At 41.7% G+C, this 22,293-nt stretch overlaps 1 protein-coding gene across 1 annotated transcript in view; it reads right to left on the reverse strand.

The window, feature by feature from the left end:
* The window catches only part of Grin2a (glutamate ionotropic receptor NMDA type subunit 2A), a 381,691-nt gene that overhangs the window by 41,531 nt on the left and 317,867 nt on the right, over window positions 1–22,293 (reverse strand). Inside the window, exon 11 of the mRNA XM_051181444.1 lies at window positions 14,053–14,213. Within this exon, the coding sequence (XP_051037401.1) occupies window positions 14,053–14,213 (161 nt within the window). The remainder of the gene's footprint in view (window positions 1–14,052; window positions 14,214–22,293) is intronic.

Consider the following 22,293-nt stretch of genomic DNA (forward strand, 5'->3'; position numbering starts at 1 on the left):
GTTGCATGTCCAGCAGGGATGAAGAAGCAGTCACATGAAGTTACCATGTGAACTCAGCAAATAGTGACAGGAGACACACCCACATAATACAGAACCTGGGTTGGGACAATGGCTCAGTTAGTAAAGAGCATGACTTGCAAGCAAGAAGACCTGAGTTCATCGTCAGAACCTAGCATCCTTTATAATCCCAGTGCTAAAGATTCAGAGATCATCAGATAGACAGTCTACCTGACTTGGTGAGTTCTAAGCTAGTGAAAGACCCTGTCTCAAGAAACATGGTGGGCAGGGTTCTTAGGAAGAAAATCTGTGATTAACCTCTGGCTTCCACATGCATGTGCCCACACATGTACACAAGCCTACACACATGCATACATGTGTTTAAAAAATAAGGATACAGAATTGTTCAGGAAGTTCTGGCTTCTTTGTTTTTCTCAAGAGAAACCAAACTGTGTATGGTTCTAATTTGAATATAAAGAATACAGCTTTGTCTCTGTGGTCCTCATTTGATTTTTGGTTTTTCTCCATTTCAATATAAGGATAAATATTCTTTTGAAAATAGCAATAAAATGTCAAAGAAGGAAGAGACATTTTGAAGGAAGAGACAGTTTTTGTACCCATTAGAGGCATCCTGGCTGTGTGCTGTCACAGAGATGGTCACCGTTGTTAGTGTGTCTAAGTTGTCTCTGGAGCAATACTCTTTTACCCCAGATACCCTCCTCCAATCACTTCGTGCCTGTGTCTTCTGTTCTAGGCAGGAAGATGGAAATGATGATAGTCATGGTCACAGTGTTAACACAAGGTTTAAATAAGAGAGTGCTGAACAAGCTACCCAAAAGGGACCTTTCCACAGGTCAATGCCCAATAAATATTATCCTTTGGTAAGAAACTCTTCACTTAGTCACCAAACCATTGAAAATTTAATCAAATGAGCTTCAGGTAGGTGGGTGGAGCAATTTGAGTTAAGCATATTCAGATGTGGAACAGTATCAAAGGCTTCAGGAAAAGCCAGGAAACATTTACACTACATACTCTTATAACTGCTGAAGAAGATCACAGATTGAGCTATGAATTTTCAAGTTATAGCCCAAGCATAACAACAAACATTATTAGTCACAAGATGCTGTCCATAGGAAGGAGAAAGTTTGACCTAAATGGAAAGCAAAACAAAACAAAACAAAAAACATGACTGTTAATGATACAGAAATCTGGGAGATGGCACAAAATGACATTCTCTGCAAACTGCATTGCAAGATGACTACCAGCAAGCTTTTCAACAGTAAATATTTTACGGATATGGGGGGGGGGCATGTACGTGTGTGCAGGTATACATGGAGTCAGAGGATAGCATTGGGATTCCACCCACCTCTTTTTGCCTGGGACTAGACTGTCTAGCCATGAAGCCTCAGTGGTCCACCTGTCTCTACCTCCCCAGTGCATGCCACTATGCCTAATTTTTCATGTGAGTCCTGGGGATGAACTCAGCTCCTCAAGCTTGCAGGACAAGCACCGAACTGACTGAACAGTCTCCTAAGTCCTCAGTCAACATTTTTCGTATTCCCATTTAGTTTCCTTTCTTCCACTTCCTTTACCCCGTCTTCATTTCTGAGTTTACTGTGAATGTACTTCATTCGGTCTCTCCCCCAACCTCAGATTGTCCTATTTTTAAAATTTTATAGAGGGCCTTGAAAATCTTTTAATACTATTTTTGAAGGAGTTTAACAAGAAGTCATCCCAAGGACAAAAAAGAAAAAAGATGTCTCTGGTTTCTTGAGTTTTTATTAAGGAAAAACAACCCTAACCATATGATGTGGTAGCAATTATTTTTGAGCTGTATTTGCAGCATGGGGGTGGATCTCAGAAACCAGGTCATTGTGGATCTGCTTCTCTCTGGAGATGACGCGATCCCATTTAGAACAGCTCGCTGAGCACTGATGTCTACGCCCGCTTTCGAACTCAGCAGCTGAAAATGAACCTCATGTGCTTGATTCTGTCTGACTGATAAAATATAGCAAATAAGCCTCACTCAGATGGTATCCTTGAAAGAACTCGCATAGCATCCTGACACATCCCAAGTCTACCTTTCTGTCATTCTGTGTGGCTGGACCGGTTTCTTTAGAGAGCAGAAATAAGGGCGCTCTGTGTATGTGTGTGTGTGTGTGTGTGTGTGTGTGTGTGTGTGTGTGTGTGTGTGTAAGAAAGCTAGCTGAGCATAAGCCAGCCACTAGACCAGTAAGCAGCATTTACTTATGACTTCTGCTTCAAACTCCTGCCCTAACTTTTATCAGTGGTAGATTATGAGCTGGAAGTCTGAACCAAATACACCCTTTATTCCCCTAAGTTGCTTTTGGTCAGAGTGTTTAATCACAGCAACAAAATGAAACTAGAACAGGTGGTCATAGTATGTGTGTACCATGTCTTTGAATGCATTTGATATCTCTGACCCTCTACACTGAAAACAACTAATGTGGTAATTTCTATGTTAACTTTGTCACAATAAAAAAAATCAAAAGAAAAGGTAATTCTCTAAAGTAATTCTTCACTTTGCTACTGCATGCAGAGAAAGACAATGAGGTTGGTCTGTTTGCCTATGGTGTTGGGCTGGGAAAGAAATCAAACAGAAAACTGGAGAGTGGGGTATGAGGGCTGAAGAGTTCAGCTTCTCAGGAAGTATATCTACCCATGGAGGGAAATGTCATAATGAAACTCATGATTTTGTAGGGATAATATATGCTAATAAAAAAAATCTTCAATAAAATAAAAGAAGGAAGGAGGGAGAAAATGTTAGATTTTTTTTACATCAATGTACAAATAATTGCACATGAAAATCAACTAAAATAAAAACACCAATTAATCTACTGTGTCTTAAACCACTAGCTCTCTGGAGTCCTGGGTACCTATATTTCACTTAAATCTGGTATAGAATTTTTGCAGTTTCTCCCCTTGCCAACACTGGATGAATGACACAGCATTTGTAAATCTAGATGTCTCTGCCCCATTCAGCCTCTGTCCTCTCTTCTAGACAGATGTTCTGATTAGCATATATCATATGAATTGCTTATTCTCAGCCCCTTCCCATGGGGAACCTGCTTTACCTGGCTTGTTGGAGCTGTTTCTGTTCTCATTCCTACCTAGATTTCAGTTACTGAGATGGCTAGTTCTGATTGTTAACATGACTGGATGAGATGCACTGAGGTTCATGAGACACACCCCTGGGCATGTCGATGAGTTGGTCTCCAGTCATTACTAGATCACCAGCACATTTTTTCTGTGATTTTACTTGACAAAATCTTTGTTTTCATTTATCACAGATCCAAATATCCAGAGAAACATACTTTTAAAGTCTTTCTCTCTGTTTTTCTTCCAGCCTTGATTCATTCTAAAGATAAGCCTTTGGTTTGTCTACTGCTTATCAACCTGTCTCAATCCAATGTTTGTGAGACTCCTTTGAAGCAGCTGTTCTGAAATCCTCTCGTGCCTCAGAACCAACAGCACCTGAAGGAAGATGCTTATCAAAATGAAATTTCTCCATGGATACACAGAAAGCCCATACAAGACCCAGGAATCTCCATTTTAAGAAATTACCTAGTAATTCCTATAGTTCTGGCTCATCAGCAAGGCTTGGAAACACTAGAGTTAGAATTCTTTTCCTTAGTCTCTCCTGAATTTTATCTTATTTTTATGTGATCTGTTTGAGTTGATGCACATAAAAGAATTTCAGGGCTATTTCAGAGATCAAAGCACATTTGCTTTTCAAATGGAGAAAGTGAGACTATGAGATGGCATGGCTTGTTCAAAGTCAAAGATGCATGAAGAGCCAGGACTTAAACCAGGGCACTGAAGCTACTAAGTGGGCAAATCCTTCTCAGGAAACAAGAGCCAATACTTCCTGGCAATGCTTATGGAACTTCTTTCCTATTCTGGAGATGCTACTGAGACACATAGAGACAGGAACAGGAGCCAACAGCTGAGCGCCATGCTCAGGGTGTTCTAAGCACTGTCTGTGGGACTACAGGGTGTTGAGGGCAATACAAGGAAGATGTCATAAATCTCAGCAATTCAAGGATACATGGGGTACCTATCTCCCAGAGAGTTGAAGCCTTCCAGAGATGTTGCATGTGGTAAAGCAGGGCAGTGACTATCGTCATCAACATCATGATCATGATCATCATTAGGCACTAATTTATTTAATAATGACAAATTTTAAGATCCAAGATTGTGAAGGGGAGGAAAAGGGCCCATAACTGTGGCAGGGCTGACGTTTATAAGACAGAACTGGAAGGGTGTGGATACAGACACAATAGATACAGATGTGGTCTCAGGAAAGTTCAGGGACAACAATTCATTATCTGAGGGTTTGGAGTCAGCTCTCATAACATACCTCAAGAAAAATCCTAAATAATTTAAATTTCAAACCAGGGGCTGGGGATGTGGTTCAGTCGGTAATGTGCTCATCTGACATGCATGAGGTCCCAGGTTTGATCATTGATAAACCAGGGTGGGGTGTGCACTCAGCACTTTTGAGGTGGAAGCAGAATCAGAAGTTCAAGATTACATTTGGTTGCCTGGAGAGCTGAAGGTCAGCCTGGGAAACACAAAACCCTGTCTCAGTAGGAATGCAAATCAAGTGTGGTAACCATATACCTGCAATTTTAGCACCTGCATGAGTGTTGCTTGAACAACATAATGAGATCCTATCTCAAAAAAAATCATAAATACATGAGTAAATAGTAAAGTATAATAATGGGACAATTATTATGTAACTTTAAGGTAAATAAATATTTCTGAATTGTAACTTTAAATTCAAAAACCATAGTAATGTTTAATATATTAAACTACAAAAATTAAAATATGCTTGGGAGAAATGTCCCAATTAAAACATGTCAGTGCAAGCTTTACTTAGTAGAAACTATTTAGAAGGTCAACTGGGAACTGTGTTGGTAATGACTTTGGAGAAATAAAAACTCTATTACAGGGTCAATATACATATCTTTCTAAAGGAAATGTGTCAACATCTGCCTAAGTTATCATTGTATGTAGTCTTTTAGCAATTATTTGAACAAATTAATTTTATAATATTTGAGGTCTCCATTGTGCTATCTCTTGCAATAGCAAAATATTGGCATCAATCTAGCTCTCCATCAATCGGGCATTGGATAAATACAACACGGCTCATTTAAAATGAAAGCCTAGGCATTGACACACAACCATATGAATTCACCAGAGGGCTAGATGAGGGAATAAACGTGTCTGGTTACTGTGGAGGCAGGTGAAGAACAGCATGGTCACTTTCCATGGATTTTCTTTGTGTTAGGTGATACTGGGAATTAAACCTAGTCCTTTATACTCTACCATTGAACTATATCCCCAGCCCTCTTTTTATGTGTTATCTGAGATAAGGTACTACTAAGTTGCCAAGGGTGGTCTTGAACTCATTTTGTAAGATGTGAAGGCCTGAATTTATGTTCTTCCTGACACAGATTCTTGCATAGCTGGGATTATAGGCCTGCAACATTGGGTCCAGGTACTTCTTTTTTGTTGTTGTTGTTTTGTTTTGCTTAATTTTTGAACAATACAAATACAAATCTATTCAAACCTTAATTTATTCAAATAATTAACCCTGGAGTCTGTTTTTTTTTTTTTAATCACATGTTGTTTTCTGCCAGCATTAACCCCAGTGAGCCTAACTCTCCAGGATGGAGCCCTAATTTGTTCACATACCTAACAAATTATCATATAGCTGTCACCTCAAGGATAATTCGTTTCCCTTTAGTTCTTGCTTCTACTTTGAAGTAACAGCCTAAAGCCACCCTTACATGGAGATCAAATACACAGCAAAGCACTATCTGCTCAAGTTTTCCAAAATGGATGTCACAATTATTATATGGCTTTCAGGAAATAATTTGTACAATGTATAGCCTTGGCTGGTTTTTGCTTCTGCAATCCTTTTTTGTATTGCATACTGTTTAAAAATGAAATACACTAAATCATTTTGGGAGCCAGACAGCCCTCAACCATATCATCCACACTGTGTTCATGGTCTGTCTGGAGCAATGGTATAGATATTTGTAAAGGAGTCCAGAGACCCACACGATGGCTAAGCTTGAAATTCATAAAAAGAAAGAAAGAAAAAAAAAGAAAAGAAAGAAAGAAAAGAAAAAAAGCACCTTTCACAGTATCTGCTAAAGTTTGATACATACACAGTCCATGCCCCTGCCATTCTCATCTTAAGGGTGTACAAGGAGAAGCATGTGCAAAGGAAGGCACAAAAGACGGTCTCTTTAGGATAGTATCCATAATACTCCAAATAGGACAGTGCTCACACATTCACCAAGACAGAGAGGGATAGATAGAATTGTGAAGTTGTCAATCATAAAAATCTTTACAGTGATGAGAAATGAGACCTAGGATTCAATGCAACCGTCTCACAATCACAATTATATGCTAAAGAAGAAAGGCAAAACAAAACCAAAGAAACATGGAACAAATGGGTTCAAGAGCAGGAATCAACCTTCAGCTTTGGAAGTGACAAGGGTTGGTGGAAGACAATGATAAAGATGGCATGGAAGACTATCCCTGGGACCACTATCCAACAGCTGCAGTAAGTACAGACTCATCACACAATTTATTGAATACCAGGCTTCTTTGTGTTTTGGTTGTGCTTGTGTGAGTTTTGGATAAGCGATGTATTAAACACCTGAAGAAGCAGGCCCTCACTCTTCCTCTCTGTACTAACACACCAATCAAATGCCAAACAGGGGACTGATGGAGGAAATGCTCTCAGAAGTAATTCATGAGGATCTGTGTATCAATCTGGGTTTAGCTTGACAGTAGAGAGGGTTTCTTAGTTCCCAAAAGGTAAGAAACAAGAGGAACCAGCTGCTGAACTGTAGGGAACTGCAGTTATAGTCACATGTCAGGCTCAGAAACCCAGACGACTGAAATCCCCAACCAAAGCTAATTTTCTAGATAATCAAAACTTCTCTCATTATGCAACTCCTTCATTTAAAATGAAATCATTTTAATGGAATCCTTCTAAATTGTATTTCACACATCCCTGACTTTGCAGATCCACAAATGGAGTTTAACCTTTGCAACAAATGACAACAGTAACAATAAGTAGCATCTTATGCCAGGTGCTACCCAAAACTCTCGCCAACACTAGGTTTCTCATAGGCCTGGAGCCTACTGATTGGCTAGCCAGGGAGTCTCCTGTCTCTACCATTACCAACCACCACCCACTTCTGCACTAGGATTTCAAGGAAATACCACCATACCTGTCTTTTATTTTAAACACAGGATCTTGTGGATCAAATCCAGGCATCTGTGTTTGTGTGGTAAATAACCAGCTGTACTGCCTCCACAATTTGCACTACCTTTTCTGTGTGTCTGCATGTACACTTGTATGTGCAGATGAACTCCAGAGGTTGTCTTCTGGTATCTTCTCCTGTTGCTCTCTAGATTTCTTATTGAAACAGGGTCTCTTTGCTGAACCCAGAGCCTTCTGCTTTGTCTCAACTGACTGGCCAGGGAGCCCAAGGAATCCTGCTGTCTCCAATCCCAGGTTGTACACTGTCACTTAGCCTTTGGGGGTTGTGATGGTTATTCTCGGTTGTCAGCTTACTATATCTGGAAATGACTAGGCACATCTGTGAGGCTTCCTTCCTTCCTTCCTTCCTTCCTTCTTTCTTTCTTTCTTTCTTTCTTTCTTTCTTTCTTTCTTCCTTCCTTTCTTTTTCTTCCTTCGTTTCCCCTCCCCCCGTCTCTTTCCAAGACAGGATTTCTCTGTGTAAACCAGGTTGGCCTTGAATTTCCTCTCAAATGCTGAGATAAATGGTGTGTGTGTGATAATTTTCTTAATGAAATCATTTGAAGTGGAAGGCCCATTTTTAATCCAGATCTTTTGAGGGCCACACCTTCTGCTGGCAGCCTATGTAAGAACATGAAAGAAGGAAACTTTCTCTCTGCCTGCTTACCCTCTCTGGAAATTCTGTTCACTGGCATTAGATCCTACTTCTTTGGGATTCTGTTGCATACTGAAGACCAGATAAAATATCTAGCCTTATAGAATGAACAAATACTGGGTTTTTGGTCATTGCATTGGTAGACAGACATTGTTGGCTTAGCCAAGCCATTGTAAAATTCCCTTTTATATTACACACACACACACACACACACACACACACACACACACACACACAGTGTATCAGGTCTGTTTCTCTAGAAAACTCTGACCAGGGTTTTAGTGCAACAGGAGTATAAGGATGAATTTTCTAAGTATTGGAAATAGGCTTTTTAGTTTGCCAACATCTTCAGTTGCTGAAGCCTTTCCTAGAAGCTCAGAGAATGCTGAAAGCCCACAATATGATCTATTTTTCAAACTTAAGGAACAAATTCCTTTGATTATCCTGACTCACTAGTTGTAAGAGGCAAACAATTTGGTGACTTTGCATTAAAAAAAAAAGCTTTTGACAGTTTGTAGAAAAATGATGATGCCAGTTGGTTGCTCCTAGCATCTCTGGATAAACTGACAAAGGATAGGAATGAACCTAGTGATAAAATTAACCATCTCCTAGCATCTCAATAAGGAGAAGGACAACAGTGAACTTGGTGATAAAATTGACTTGCTCCAGTCATAAACAGTCTTAAGGTTTCTAAGTTGCCATGGAAGAGAATCTTCTCTCCAGCAGCCATGGAGCAAAAGTTGTAGAAAATCAAATTGAATCCCCTATTATAAGGTTGGCTGAATGACAGAAAAAAAAATTCAACTCCCAGCCATGGAGGGCATTGGCAGTTAAAATTGGTGCATTAATTGGTAGAGAATAGGACCCTATATCTTGGGATGGAGATGTGTGGGAAGACCCTGTTGAAGCTGAGAACTCTGAACCCTCAGATTCTCAAGGGCTCATTTTACCTAAGGAAGCAGCCTCTCCACCCTCAGCAGACACAGTACTCACAGCTCCACCCTTTGTAATATTGCCCTTTCTGTCTTTGACTGAGGAAAAGAATACTTTGTTGTTTATTAAACCAGCAGTGAATTTCTTTGAAGGAGATGCCAGACAAGACAATACTGATGTCCCTTGGAGCCGACCAATAGATACCTCTAAACCTATAACCAGATTCAAGGCAAAACAGGCTCCTTAGAGCAGAGGTAGAAAGTACAATCCATGGGGAGGTTGCTACACTACTACTAAGGAGCTTAATGAGTTTGCTAATTCACATAAGCAGAAGTCTGGGGAACATGTGGGAAAGGATTTTAAGGATATGGATTAAAAATTGATAAGGCTGAGTTTATTAACATTGGTCTAATGAGTGGAGACTCTAGGTTAATATGGAAGTTTTCACAGTTAAAAAGGTGTTATAAGTTTGTTTGAATGATTAATTGAAGCATTTGTCAAAAGATAGTCTGCTGAAAAAGAGTTATAGATGCCTGATATCCCTTGACTTATGTTGATGAAGGGATTTTTAAGGCTTGGGGAAATTATAATACTAGAATGGGTATGTTGTGTAAAACCTAATTCACCACAATTGGAAAGCTCAGGTCTTCACTAATTCTATAAAATGCAAAATGATTAGAGGAATATCAGCACATTTGAAGAGGTATATTGCCAGCCTTTTCTTTATTCCAGACCTTAGGGTTGAAAAAGTTGATGCTCAGTTGGATGAATTAAATGCAATGGGTTTAGTTGGATCCTGAGGTAGAAGGGCCAGGTAGCAGCAATGAATCACTAAAGGCAAGGTGATTGTGCTTATCATAAGAGGCATCACAGACAAAGCAATGTTCATAGTGGCCTGACCTATAATGGTCAACACAGGCAATTTATGGTGGCATGACTTGTGTGGACCTTTGGTACTGGCTAATCCAATGGCTCTCAACCTTCCTAATGCTGTGATCCCTTAATACAGTGCTCCATGTTGTTGTGACCCCCAACCATAAAATTATTTTTGCTGCTACTTCATAACTGGAATTTTGTTACTGTTATAAATCCTAATGCAAATATATGACATGCATATAGTCTTAGGTTACCTCTGGAGAGGGTTGCAACTCACAGGTTGAGAACCACTAGACTAATCAATCATGGTGTTTCTAGGCATGAAACAGATATAAAGGCCACTACATGTTTGCTTCATCTGCATAAGTGGGAAAATTCTCAAACAATTGAAAAAAAGTCTACATTGGATTATAGCAAAAGGGAATCTCAGCCCATTTCAAGACCTGAGCCATTTTGCAGACTCAGAACATCTTGTGTGAAGGGATAGCCAGGTTCTCCTGAGGAAAGATCTCGATAAAATTCCTAAAAGTTTTATTGTTAGCCTTTCTCCAGCTCTTCCCCTGAAGGACTTATGGCATTTTCAAGAGGTTGGGGAAACAACCACATTTTCTGTGCCTGTTGGATACTGGTTCTGAATTGGTGATTATTCTGGGAGATCCCAAGAAACATTGTGGCCCTCCAGTTAAAGTAGGAGCTTAAGGAGTTCAGGTGATTAATGGAGATTGAGCTGAACTACAACTCACAGAAGCTGCAGTGGGTTTCCAAAATCACCCCATGGCTATTTCCCCAGTCCCAGAATGCATAATTGGGATTGATATTCTTAAAAGTTAGCAGAATTCTCACACTGGTTCACTGACCTATGGAATGAGGGTTAATTGCGCTTTGAGTGGAACCTGGAACAGAAGAAGGCTCTTCAACAGATCTCGGTTGCTGTGCAGGATGCTCTACATTTGGATCATATGATCCAGCAGACCCAATGGTATTTGGAGTGTCAGTGGCAGATAGGGTTGCTGTTTGGAGGCTTTGGCAGCCCCTGTAGGTGAGTCATGAAAGAGACCTTTGTCCAACAACTATCTCCAAACACTATTCTCCCTTTGAAAGATGGCTCTTAGCCTGGTATTGGGCCTTAGAGGAAAATGAACATTTAACCAGGGGCCATGAAGTTACCATTTGACCTGAGCTGCCTATCATGAGCTGGGTGTTATCTGACCCACAAAGTCATAAAGTAGGACATGCACAGCAGCAATCTAGTATCAAATGGATGTGATATATATGCATGCATGTATGTATGTATGTAGTATGTATGTATGGTTGGTTGGTTGGTTGGGCCCAAGTAGGTCCTGAAGGCATAAGCAGCTTACATGAAGTTTTCCAAATACCTGTGGTTTCTACTGTGATTACCATACTGTCTACTGCCAAGCATGCACCTGTAGCCTAGGATCAGTTGACTGAGGAAGAGAAGACTAGGGTCTGGTTTACTAATGGTTCTGCACATTATATAGGCACCACACAGAAGTTGACAGCTGCACCATTACAACCCCTTTCTGGGACAATTCTGAAAGATACTGATGAAGGGAAATCTTCACAGTGCACAGGGCAGAACTTCAGGCAGTGCACATGGTCATACAGTTTGTTTGGAAGGAGAAATGGCAAATATGCAATCGTTCAGTTGACTCATGGTCTAGAGCCATTAGACTGGCTGGATGGTCAGGACTTAGAAAAGAAAGATTGTGAAATTGGTGAGAAAAACATCTAGAGAAGGAGTATGTGGACATATCTCTGCAAATGAGCAAAGGATGTGAAGATACCTGGTGCCCCGTGTAAATGTTCAACAAACTGTGACCAGCAGAGGAAGACTTCAGTAATCAAGTAATAGTATGTCCTGTTCTGTGGACAGTCAACCTCTTTCCCAGCCATCCTGTCACTGCCCAATTGGCCCATGAACAAAGTGGCCATGGTGGCACAGATGGAGCCTTTATATAGGATCCACGACAGACTTCCACTCACCAAAGCTGACCTGGCTACAGCTACTGCTAAGCTCTGCTAACATCAGAGACTAGCATTGAGCCCCTGATATGGCACCATTCCCCTAAGTGGCCAGTCAGTGATCTGGTGGCAGGTTGAGTATATTAGACCACTTCCTATGTGGAAAGGACAACACTCTTTCCTCACTGGAGAAGATACTTATTCTGGCTATGGATTTGCCTTTCCAAAATGTAATGTTTCTGACAAAATGACCATCTTTTGGCTTATAGAATGTCTTATTAGAGTCCAATATATGGGATGTTTTTTCCCATATCCAGGATCCATGGGTTCAAGAATTATGAAGTAGAACTCTTGAAAGTAGAAAATGGTATAGCTCTATCATTATCACCTCTAGTGACCCAGTGGTAAAACTGCCTCTTATTCCTGAGATCTTAAGTTCTGCTGGCCTAGAAGTTTTTGTTCCAGAGTTGGGAGCATTCCTGCCAGGAGACATGGCAAACACTGCATTGGACTGGAAGCTCAGACTTCCACCTGGCCACTTTGGGCTTCTGATGCTCTTAAGCCAACAGGTAAAGAAAAGAATAACACTGATAGCAGACGTAATTGATCCAGACTACCACAGGCAAACTGGATTGTTTCTCTACAAAGGAGGTAAGAAAGATTATGTCTGAAGTGTAGAAGATCATTTAGAGTGTCCCTTGGTGCTACCATGCCCTGATTAAAGTTAATGGGAAACTATAGCAGCCCATTCCTGCCTGGAATGACAAAGGGCACAGACCCATGAGGAATGAAAGTATGGGTCAGTCCTCAAGGAAAAGAGCCAAGACCTTCTAAAGCTCTCGCTGAGGGTAGAAGAATACAGAATGGGTAGAGGACAGTAGTCATAAATACCAGCTAAGACAACGTGACCACTTACAGAAATGAGGGTTGTAACTGACATGAGTGCTTCGGTCATAATTTGTTAAGAATGTGTTTCTACAGATATTTCTGTTTTCTTTCCTCAATTTGTTTATCATGTAATATAATGTCAATTAAGGGAGCATTAGTGATTATCATATTTGAGTTTGAGATACTAAAAGAATGCCGTTCAAGGGACATTGCCACCTATTCTAAAATTTATAATGTGTTTACAGTTGTACAAGTGATAGTTACATTATGTTGGTATAATTATGACCTAGTTATTATTTTCATTTGTAAATGAAAGCATAACATAAGAAGATATGATTGTGTATCAAGTTGACAAGGTGTGGATTTGTGATAGCTATTCTTGGTTGTCAACTTGACTATATCTAGAATTAACTAAAATCCAAATGGCTGGATATGCCTGTGAGGGTTTTATTTCTTAATTAAATCATTTTAAGTGAGAAGACCCACTTTTAATCCAGATCTTTTCATGTGGAAAGATGCATCATTAATCTGGGCCATACTGTGTGTTGTCAGCCTCTATAAAGAATATGCATGGATGAAGAAGGCTTGCTCCCTTTGCCTGCTTACTGACAGACATATACTGAAGATGAGCTGAGAATCCAGCCTCATGAACTGCATAGCTACTTTATTCTTTCACCTTCCTTTGGTAGACAGACATTGTTGAACTAGTTGGATAACTGTCTGTAAGCCATTCTAATAAATCCCATACACACACACACACACACACACACACACACACACACACACACACACACATATATATATATATATATCACTATCAGTTTTGTTCCTCTAGAGGGCTGACTAATATAGTTCAATTTCACCATGTCAATTAATTGGTAGACCAGAATGCTGGCTGTGTCTTTAGAAAGGATTTGAGTTCTTATCTCTTTCCTTTCTCCTTCACCACTTTGCTCAGTGTGTCTAGAATGAAATTTAGGATTCTGCATTCCAGACAGAGACTCTGCCTCTGAGCCTCATCCCCAGCTTCCTTCATCAATACTGCATTGTCAAGCTGTTACCAGTATTCTACCCTTCCCCCAAATAATCTAATATAAATCTAGTTTTACTTCTTTAAGCTATCAACCTTTTTAGGTCTTTCTACTTGGCTAAAATATCCCACAGAGTTGAACCAACTTCTTTATCAGCTTACAGAACCCCCTGGTTTCCATATTTTGTGGGTTGCTTCCTCTTAACTGGCAGCCCATGATATCATCAGATTAACACAAACACTCCTCTGCTGGAGGCCATCTAGCCTGCAGCACCTCTCCAGAAAACAGGATAGATAGCAGCACTGAGGCATATAGAGTCTGTTGCTGTCAAGTTTAAGCACTGCTGCCTGCAGAGAAGAAGGAGCCATTGTCCTTACCCTGTTTTCAAGCTGACCAAGGCATCCTCTACTCCTCTCTGGTTGAATTTGGTCATGTACTGGTGCATATATGGGTAGTTGTTACGGATATTCCTCTCTGTACTCCCGTTGGGTACTGTCCCAAATCGGAACGGTGGAGAATAGTCATGAGGTCTCTGAAACTGGAGGGGGAATTAGGGAAAGGAAAGGTGAAAGGAAGAGAGAGAAGAAACCAGTGAGTGAGCATTCATGCAGTACAGAGGCTCAACATGTAGTTGCATAGAACAGTAAGAAGATCCTTTGCAGCCTTTGATGTGCTCCATCCCATCTCCTATGGGTCTGTGAGCCCAGGAAGGTGTAGACAGCATCTGGCTTGTGTTTTCTATGCTGTTCCCCAGAACTGAGCACAGGGCTTGCTCTGTTGCTCAATGAATATTTTCTGAGGTTAGCTCTCAAGCCATTAAGGAGACTAGCATCATGTTAGGCATACAGTTGGCACCAAGACATGATGAAGGAGTTAAGGGTCAATTTTATTCCAACACTCTTGCCTGTTTTATGACGAAGTTTTCCTTTTTGTGATTATTACCAGTCATAGCTCACTCTCATCTCCAGAGAATGGCTGTAGGCTATCACTCATTCAGCCTCCATTCTCTCAGTCATTTACACAGGCAATATTGTGGGATCCTAACAGTTGCCAGCCACAATGCCCAGCTCATGGCAGACCAAGGGAAAGTTTGTGAGCCAAAGCTCCTGCTGACTTTGCTTCCTGAGATACTCAGGTTTGTATGGAAGTTTCCCATGCTTCATGATTCTTCCTTGACTGACTGGCTGGTACTACCTGCCCATAGTTTGTGTGTGTGTTTGTGTGTGTGTGTGTGTGTGTGTGTGTGTGTGTGTGTGTGTGTGTGTGTGTCCAGGTGGAGTTCTGGGAGATGAAACTCAAGTCCTCATGTCTGCATATGTATATATATTACTTAGATCATCTTTCAAGATAGTCAACTAGATTAGAAGTCAATTGATACAGCCTGAATCCTAGAAATACAATTGATCCTAGAGACAGCAGAAGCAGGGGCCATGCAGTAGGGACCACATCATCAATTCCCTTAAAATGTCACTATGAAGACTGAATAATATAACATTTGCCAAATGACTGCAATGGAGAAGGCACTGGAAACTAATGCTTTAGTATTTCTTGTTCATTGTGAGCAAAAATAATAGCTCAAACTGCATTTTTCCACAGACTGTGAGTTATAAAACTTAGAAGATAATAGTAATAATGACCCTTGTTTTGTCAGTCTAGTTACTTTTAGTAACTGACATTTCCTCAGGACTTATACGGGGATAATAGTGTTTCCTAATCTTCTAAAAATGTTGGTCATGCAAGCTCACAGATATGAGGCTAATCTTACAGCTCCATTTTGTATATGAGGAAACAGGCTTGTATTACATGACCTGTGTAAAAGCTGGGCATGTTGGTGCACACCTGTTTCACAGAACACAGGCTGAGGCAAGAAGGTCACAAGCTCAAGGCCAACTTAGGCCACACAACAAAATATTGTCTCAAAAATAAATAAAATATAGATGAGGACCTGGAGATCCTGAAATGGTAGGAATGCCCAGCAAACCAGTGCCAATGCTGGATCATAGTCTGGGGGATCTCTCTCCAACTGGCAGACACCATTCTTTCCACAAAACTAAGACCTGTCAGAGAAAGCGTCCAACTTTACTCAAGAGATACATCAAGCAGGGGTGCTAGTCTTGCTTCCAGAACTCACAGTTCTTCTCACTGTTAATTAAAAGTTACAGTTGATAATCATTTTCTCTAAATGAGTCATGCTGCTGCAGAATTGGATCTGTAACTGGATCTGGGGAAGGGGACCATTCATTATCTAAACTAGAGCCTTATGCCTCCTGGGTGCACCTTGCATTGAGAGAGAGAGATACAGAGACAGAGACAGACAGACAGACAGACAGAGACAGAGAGAGAATGAACATGTGTATATGGCATGCATGTGCATGTTACATATGTTACATGTGTGTTTGTAAGTACATTATATGCAAGGAGATATATGTATGTATTGTGCAGGAATGTGCATGCATACATGTGTATGTGTATAGAGGCATGTGTTCATTCACATACATGTATGTATGTGTGTGTATGTGTGCATTGTATATATGTATGTGTGCATACATGAACATGTGTGTATATAAGTGTTCAAGTATATGTGCATGTATGTGTGTGTATGGGCATACAGCATAAGGCTCTGTGAACTCACTCTGCCACACAGCAACCTTGTTCTTCACCAGAAGGGAAAGCACAGGCCCCGGCTCCGGAAAGAACAGCACTCATAGTGCCACTTGTAAATCTAGTAGTTGTACAGCCATTCCCAATCTCCAGAGATGCAGGAGAGGGTCTGTTTGACTAAGTCTCCACTTCAATCTTCAATTGTTGCAGAAATGCAGCACTAAGATGCACTTTCCCCCTTTGCCTCTGGTTTGCACAAAGACAGACATCTTAATTTTCTGTGATGGTTCCCGTACCCTCAGATATCAGTAACAGCCCCCATCAGACAGCGCTGACATGCAGAAACCTTTCTCACTAGATCAAAGACTGTCAAATTTTTAAACAATTCTCATTGCTACTTGTAAACATGTACACACACACACACACACATACATACACACACACACACACACCTTAGAGGTGCTCATTCTTTCCACACATAGAATATTTTGATGCCTCAATGCTGTGTTGTTTTTTTATTTAAAAGTATATTCATATATGTTAAAATTGAAATAAAATGCATATAACATAGAATATATCATTTAAAAATTTTAAGTGTGTCATTCACTGGCATTGAACACATCACTTAGTGCAACCATCACTACCCTCCATCCAAAGATAAGTTCATTGCCTATAGATTCCAAACCTTTACATCAATTCTATGGCTCATGAAAGTGTCATGATGCTTAGTCTGAAAAGTTAGAGTCATGGTGGGGCTCATCTTTCTCAACTAGATCTATACTGTAGACATCCCATGTTTCCTTCTGGAATGATTTCTGGTGAGAGACATTCTCCTAGCCAGGCCCCATGCAAGCAGAAAGGAAGGGGTGGCACAGAGTCACCATGGAAGCACTGAGCAGTGACATCATGGGGCCCAGATCTGGAGAGGCCCTGCCAGCTCCTAGAGGTTTCTCATCAACCACTTAGGAGCTGGGTTGTTCAGAACAGTCCATGAAGCCCACTGAGCCTGTTTCTCTTGTCTATACATTAGGCACAGTTTTGGAAATTAGTTATGCTTGAAATTACATGTAATTCAAATGCTTCATGCAGATCATAGTACATGTTCCACAGTGATCACATGAGTGTTGTTCATGGTAACTGTCATCACTCATCATAGCTTTAGCCAGTCTCCTTCCAGCATAGAAAACATGGAATCTTTTCCAAATTTTCTTTCATCTATATCCAGTGAGTGTGAGAACAGATCTGAAGGTCATCGAAGTGAATAAGCTATGACATGCATTTATGATGGGGGAGATAGACATAGAGGTAAGAAATGCAATTTTTAGAACATTCAGCAAACCACCAGGACACTTCTACACCCTGTATCATTATGAACCCAAAGCTATAGACTTGGGGAAGATATGTCTCACATATCTACAAATTGGAAATACTTAGTAACCGAGGCCTCTAGTCCTACCATGATCTTCACAGAGTGAATCATGTGTGTACAGATGCACAAGTATGTAGTTGAGGTTAGAGGACCAACCATGCGTTCTCTCCCAAGCATGTACCACCACTCCTGGCCTTTTTGACATGGGTCCTGAGGATTAAATTCAGGTCCCAGTGCACTTCAAGACAAGCCCTTTAAAGACTGAGCTGTCTCTGTAGCACACACCACACGATTCTTGATGTGAGACCAAACAGACTGGCATTCAGCAAAGAATTCAGAGACCTCCCTGCCTAGACTGTGACACCCACCCACCCACCCCTGCCCAAGGCACCATGACTCTGAGAAGGAACACACAGCTAGCTCCCTTACATGGTAAGCCCCTAAATCCCTGCATGGGTATTTGCAGGAGTCCAATTCCGTACATTAACTTCCCAGGGTTCGGAAGTGAAATAGTTTGAACAAGGCAGTAATGAAGACAATAAAAAGAAGTGGGAGGAGGAAGAACAGGAGGGAGGAGGCAGTGCAAGAGGAAGTGGGAAGGCGGAAATGCCACATAAGTAGTATCCCACACATGGTAAAGAGATTATCACTAATCCTCATAGCCACTTGCCAGAACAGAATTAGCATATTCCTTTGTTCAGAAGTTAAGGCCTGAGGATACTGAGATATGGGAAGCCTTGACCATCAGAGGCCAGGGTTGGGTTTGACCCCAGCCAAGATTCTCTTTCCTCTCAGAGATGGGTTTTCTCTGTCAGTGATTGCTGTTATTTTGGAGAGGGTCCAAATTTCCTTTCTAGTCTCTTGAAGCTTCTCACACAGATTCACCTGCTTGCTCTGTAAGCCCAGATTCAGCTGAGCACACCAAGAGCCTCAAACCTGTTGCTTCCACAGCAAGCACTAGTTAAAAACTCTCAAACCCAAACGGTCACATAAGCATTCACAATTAAAACCCAACAAAGCAAAAACAACCCCTGTGTACAGTATCAAAACAAATTGATTCAGGACAGATTTACATCTTGCAAACTTCCCTAATGTAGTTGTCTTTAATCTTCTAGGAGCATTTAGATTACTTACTCAGAAATGTTCTGTTTATTGAATTGCATCAAACATTTAATTGAAAGTGCTATCAGTTTGCGTTTGATGCTCTGAGCATGGAAGCTGACCTGGGTCCCATGGGGATACAGGATCTGCCACTGGGTACTTCCAACCCAGAGAAGGTCAGCACATAACTGGTGCTTTAAATTAGTTTTTTTTTGAAAGTGGTTGTATTATTTAGACTCCAAATTATAATGCAATGGATTTCTTTCTCTTTGTCTTTGAAACTAGCAACAAAGGGGTTGGAGTAAAATGTGTCTGCTGCACAAACTTGAGGGCCTCAATTTGGATCCCCAGCTTCCATTAAACAATTTGAGCATGGCAGCATACACCTATGACCCTAGGACTAGGGGAGGGAAAGGGGATAGAAATAGGGGGACCTCAGGGGCTTTCTGGCCAGTTAATCTACCACAAAAAGTAAGCTCCTGATTTAGTAAGAGACCCTGTTTCCAAAGTATTATGTGGAGAGTGACTGGGAAAGACAGTGGCTTTGACCTCTGACTGAACGTAAAGTGGTTTGTCAAATAGTTTTGTGTAAAAGCCTCATGTTCAGGGTAGAGTCCCCCCTGCTTCTCCCAGTCACCTCTTCTATGCATTGCATCTTTGAGGCTATCATATATGGCATCATTGAATAGCTCTTTGTGCCCATGGAAGACTTAAAGGGCATAAAGTTGTCATAGTTTTAATCAACTTGACATAAACCTAGAAAGGAAGAGTGACTCTGAATTGTGGAATTTCTTCCATCAGATTTGTCTGTGCGAATGTCTGAGAGGCCTTCTCTTAATTGCTAATTAATGTAAGAGAGTCCCACTTACCCTGAGCAGCTGGTTCTCTCCATAGGGTAACTGAACACAAGCCTTGAAGCAACCACTAAGAAACACTCCTCCATGACCATCTGCTTCAGTTCCTTCCTCCAGGTTCCTGCCCTCAACCCCAGGTTCCTGTCCTCAACTCCATGTCTCTGCCCTCAACCCCAGGTTCCTGTCCTCAACTCCAGGTCTCTGCCCTCAACCCCGGGTTCCTGCCCTCAACTCCAGGTTCCTGCCTCTGGGTTCCTGCCTTCAATCCCAGGTTCCTGCCCTCCACTCCGGGTTCCCCTCAACCCCAGGTTCCTACCCTCAACCCCAGGTTCCTGCCCTCAACTCCAGGTTCCTGCCTTCAACTTTTAAGTTCCTGCCTTTAGCTCCTGTCCTGGCTTTCCTTGGTAATGGCTGTTGTTTTTGGTCAGTGTTTTGCCATGGCAACAGAAAGGTAATTAGGACAAAGGCACACGTACAGCTCCAGTGTCTTTTGACCTTCTCCAAAAGTGTGAATCCTAGATTCACAGAGAAGAACCAGCAGGTGGTGAAGTCACATGATGTGGCTAGTCCTGGTGGAAAGGAAATGAAGATCTAATATTTCTGCCTCTAGATGCAATATTTCAGTGGCCCTTGCTTCAGATGAGGGTCTCCCACCTGAACCATAAGCCAAAATTTCTTATAAAAATGACTTTTATTAATGACAGGTTCCAGTGCAAGTGAAGCAGGGAAAAGGGCTGTTAAAGGGGGGCAGGAAGCTGGGCAAGAGCCTATCTGATGGTCTCTGATTCTGTGGCTAGCTCCAAAGCATCGGCATGCCTCCATTTGTCCATCTGAAGAGTTAGGGATCACCTGGGCTTGTACTGCTCATATTGATTACAGGTGACCTAAATTCTACCATGCAGTGCTAAAGACCATGGATCTGAGCCTTTGTCAGCAAAGCCTGCAAAGAGCAGGTAAAGGTGTGGAGGATCCAGATCTGGAGAGAATCCAGTGGACTCAAGTGAGGGGGACATGTGTCTAACATAGCACCCCTGCATTTATGCACTTGAGCAACAGTGATACTAAACACCTCCTAAGTGCTAGAAATGTTATTAAAGACTTTTCTACCAGAGCCTGGAGGCACAGGAATCTCATTCCAACTACTCAAGAAACTGAAGCAGAAGGATTACAAGTTCAAAGCCTGCTTGACCAGAGTGAGTTCACAACCAGCTTGGACAACGCAGTAGACCCTGTCTCAAAGCACAAAGTAAAAGGACACAGCTGAGTGGCAGAGCCTCAACATAGTATGTGTAACCATAGGTTCAACCCCACAACTGAAAAATGCAGCGAGAAAGACAGTCAGACAGACTGACTGACTGACCAGCTCTGGGCCCTTCTTTCTTGAGACAACTTCAGTCTTATCAACTAACTTAACCCTTAAGATCCTTCCCTACCTGACTCTTCCTTTTCCTCTGGTGTTTACTTGTGCACTGTTTATTTCCTAACAAAAACTCAGGTTTCTCCAGAGCTCTGGCTTACTCCAGCAGCCAAGAAGGATCTCTCCAAGGGCTTGGTATTTTCTCTCCAACCTGAAATTCAAGGAAGAGCAGCCCCTAGAAAACAGGGTAAAACAGTCTACACACTGACCAGGGAGCCAAAGGCACCCAGCCGGACATGAGCTCTGAGTGTGTATGAACAGGGGAGAGTGCCTTGATGAACATGATGGAGGGGATATGCCTTGGAGAGGTTGGAATGCAAGGGCATCTATTCCAGCTGTGTGTGGGGTCTTGAGCCCTCTGAGAGAGGTCAGGAACTCCTAAATCACCTCTGTGAAGGTAGCTCAGTCTTTGACCTCTTACTGTCTCTGTTTCTAGGGCACCGTGTACCCCGTTCTCCAAAAGTGTATGGCTAAGCTGTGAAGCCTTTTCACAGACTGATTTTCTACTCAGCAGTTTGTTGATGAATGCCGAGAGGGTAGATGCAGACTTATGTCAACAAGATGCGACAGGGAGGTTTTATAAAGAGACAAATTATCCTCACACATGATACAGAAAATCTCTGCTGTGCTGCAGGCTCAGCACTACTGAGATTAGCAAGTCGGGATTTGTTTCCTGAGCTAAAATTTCAATAGGAGAATGAACCCACTTTACCTCTCTTCATCCTCCACGAAAGTTTCTGAATAGTCAGTCAAACCACACAGCCCTCTGTGGGATTCGGTGCAGGACCGTGAGAGAGGATAGGGGAGGGTGGGTGGATGGGGATAGATGATGGGGAGATATGATGGGGAGAGGGGATGGGGAGAGCATGGAAAGAGAGGACATCAGGGCAGGGACAGCAGGCGCTATGGAGCCCAGCTCACTGAGGTAGGATTGTTGAAGAGCATCTAAGAAGAGACAGAGGGAATAGCCATCTCTGTGCTCATTTCAGAGTCAGAAGTGGCACCAAACAGGTTGACCTGATTGTACAGTAAAGAACTGATGAAACAATTGTCTCTGAGTGGAGCTTAGGGTTGACTTTTAAAATGTGATATGTGGGGAACCCAAGGCGGGCCACAGAGAAACCCCTTCGTGAGGTACCGACAGCTCTTCTCGCAGAGTTTATTCTTGTCTGGGAAGTACACCCTCCTCAGTATCAAATCCCCGAGGAGACTGAGTTTCATCCAAAGCTGCAGGGTGATCTGAGCTGAAGAGCCACAGTGTAAGCATCCATCAGAT

The sequence above is a fragment of the Phodopus roborovskii genome, unplaced genomic scaffold (assembly GCF_943737965.1).
Source record: "Phodopus roborovskii unplaced genomic scaffold, PHOROB, whole genome shotgun sequence".
Taxonomy (NCBI): domain Eukaryota; kingdom Metazoa; phylum Chordata; class Mammalia; order Rodentia; family Cricetidae; genus Phodopus; species Phodopus roborovskii.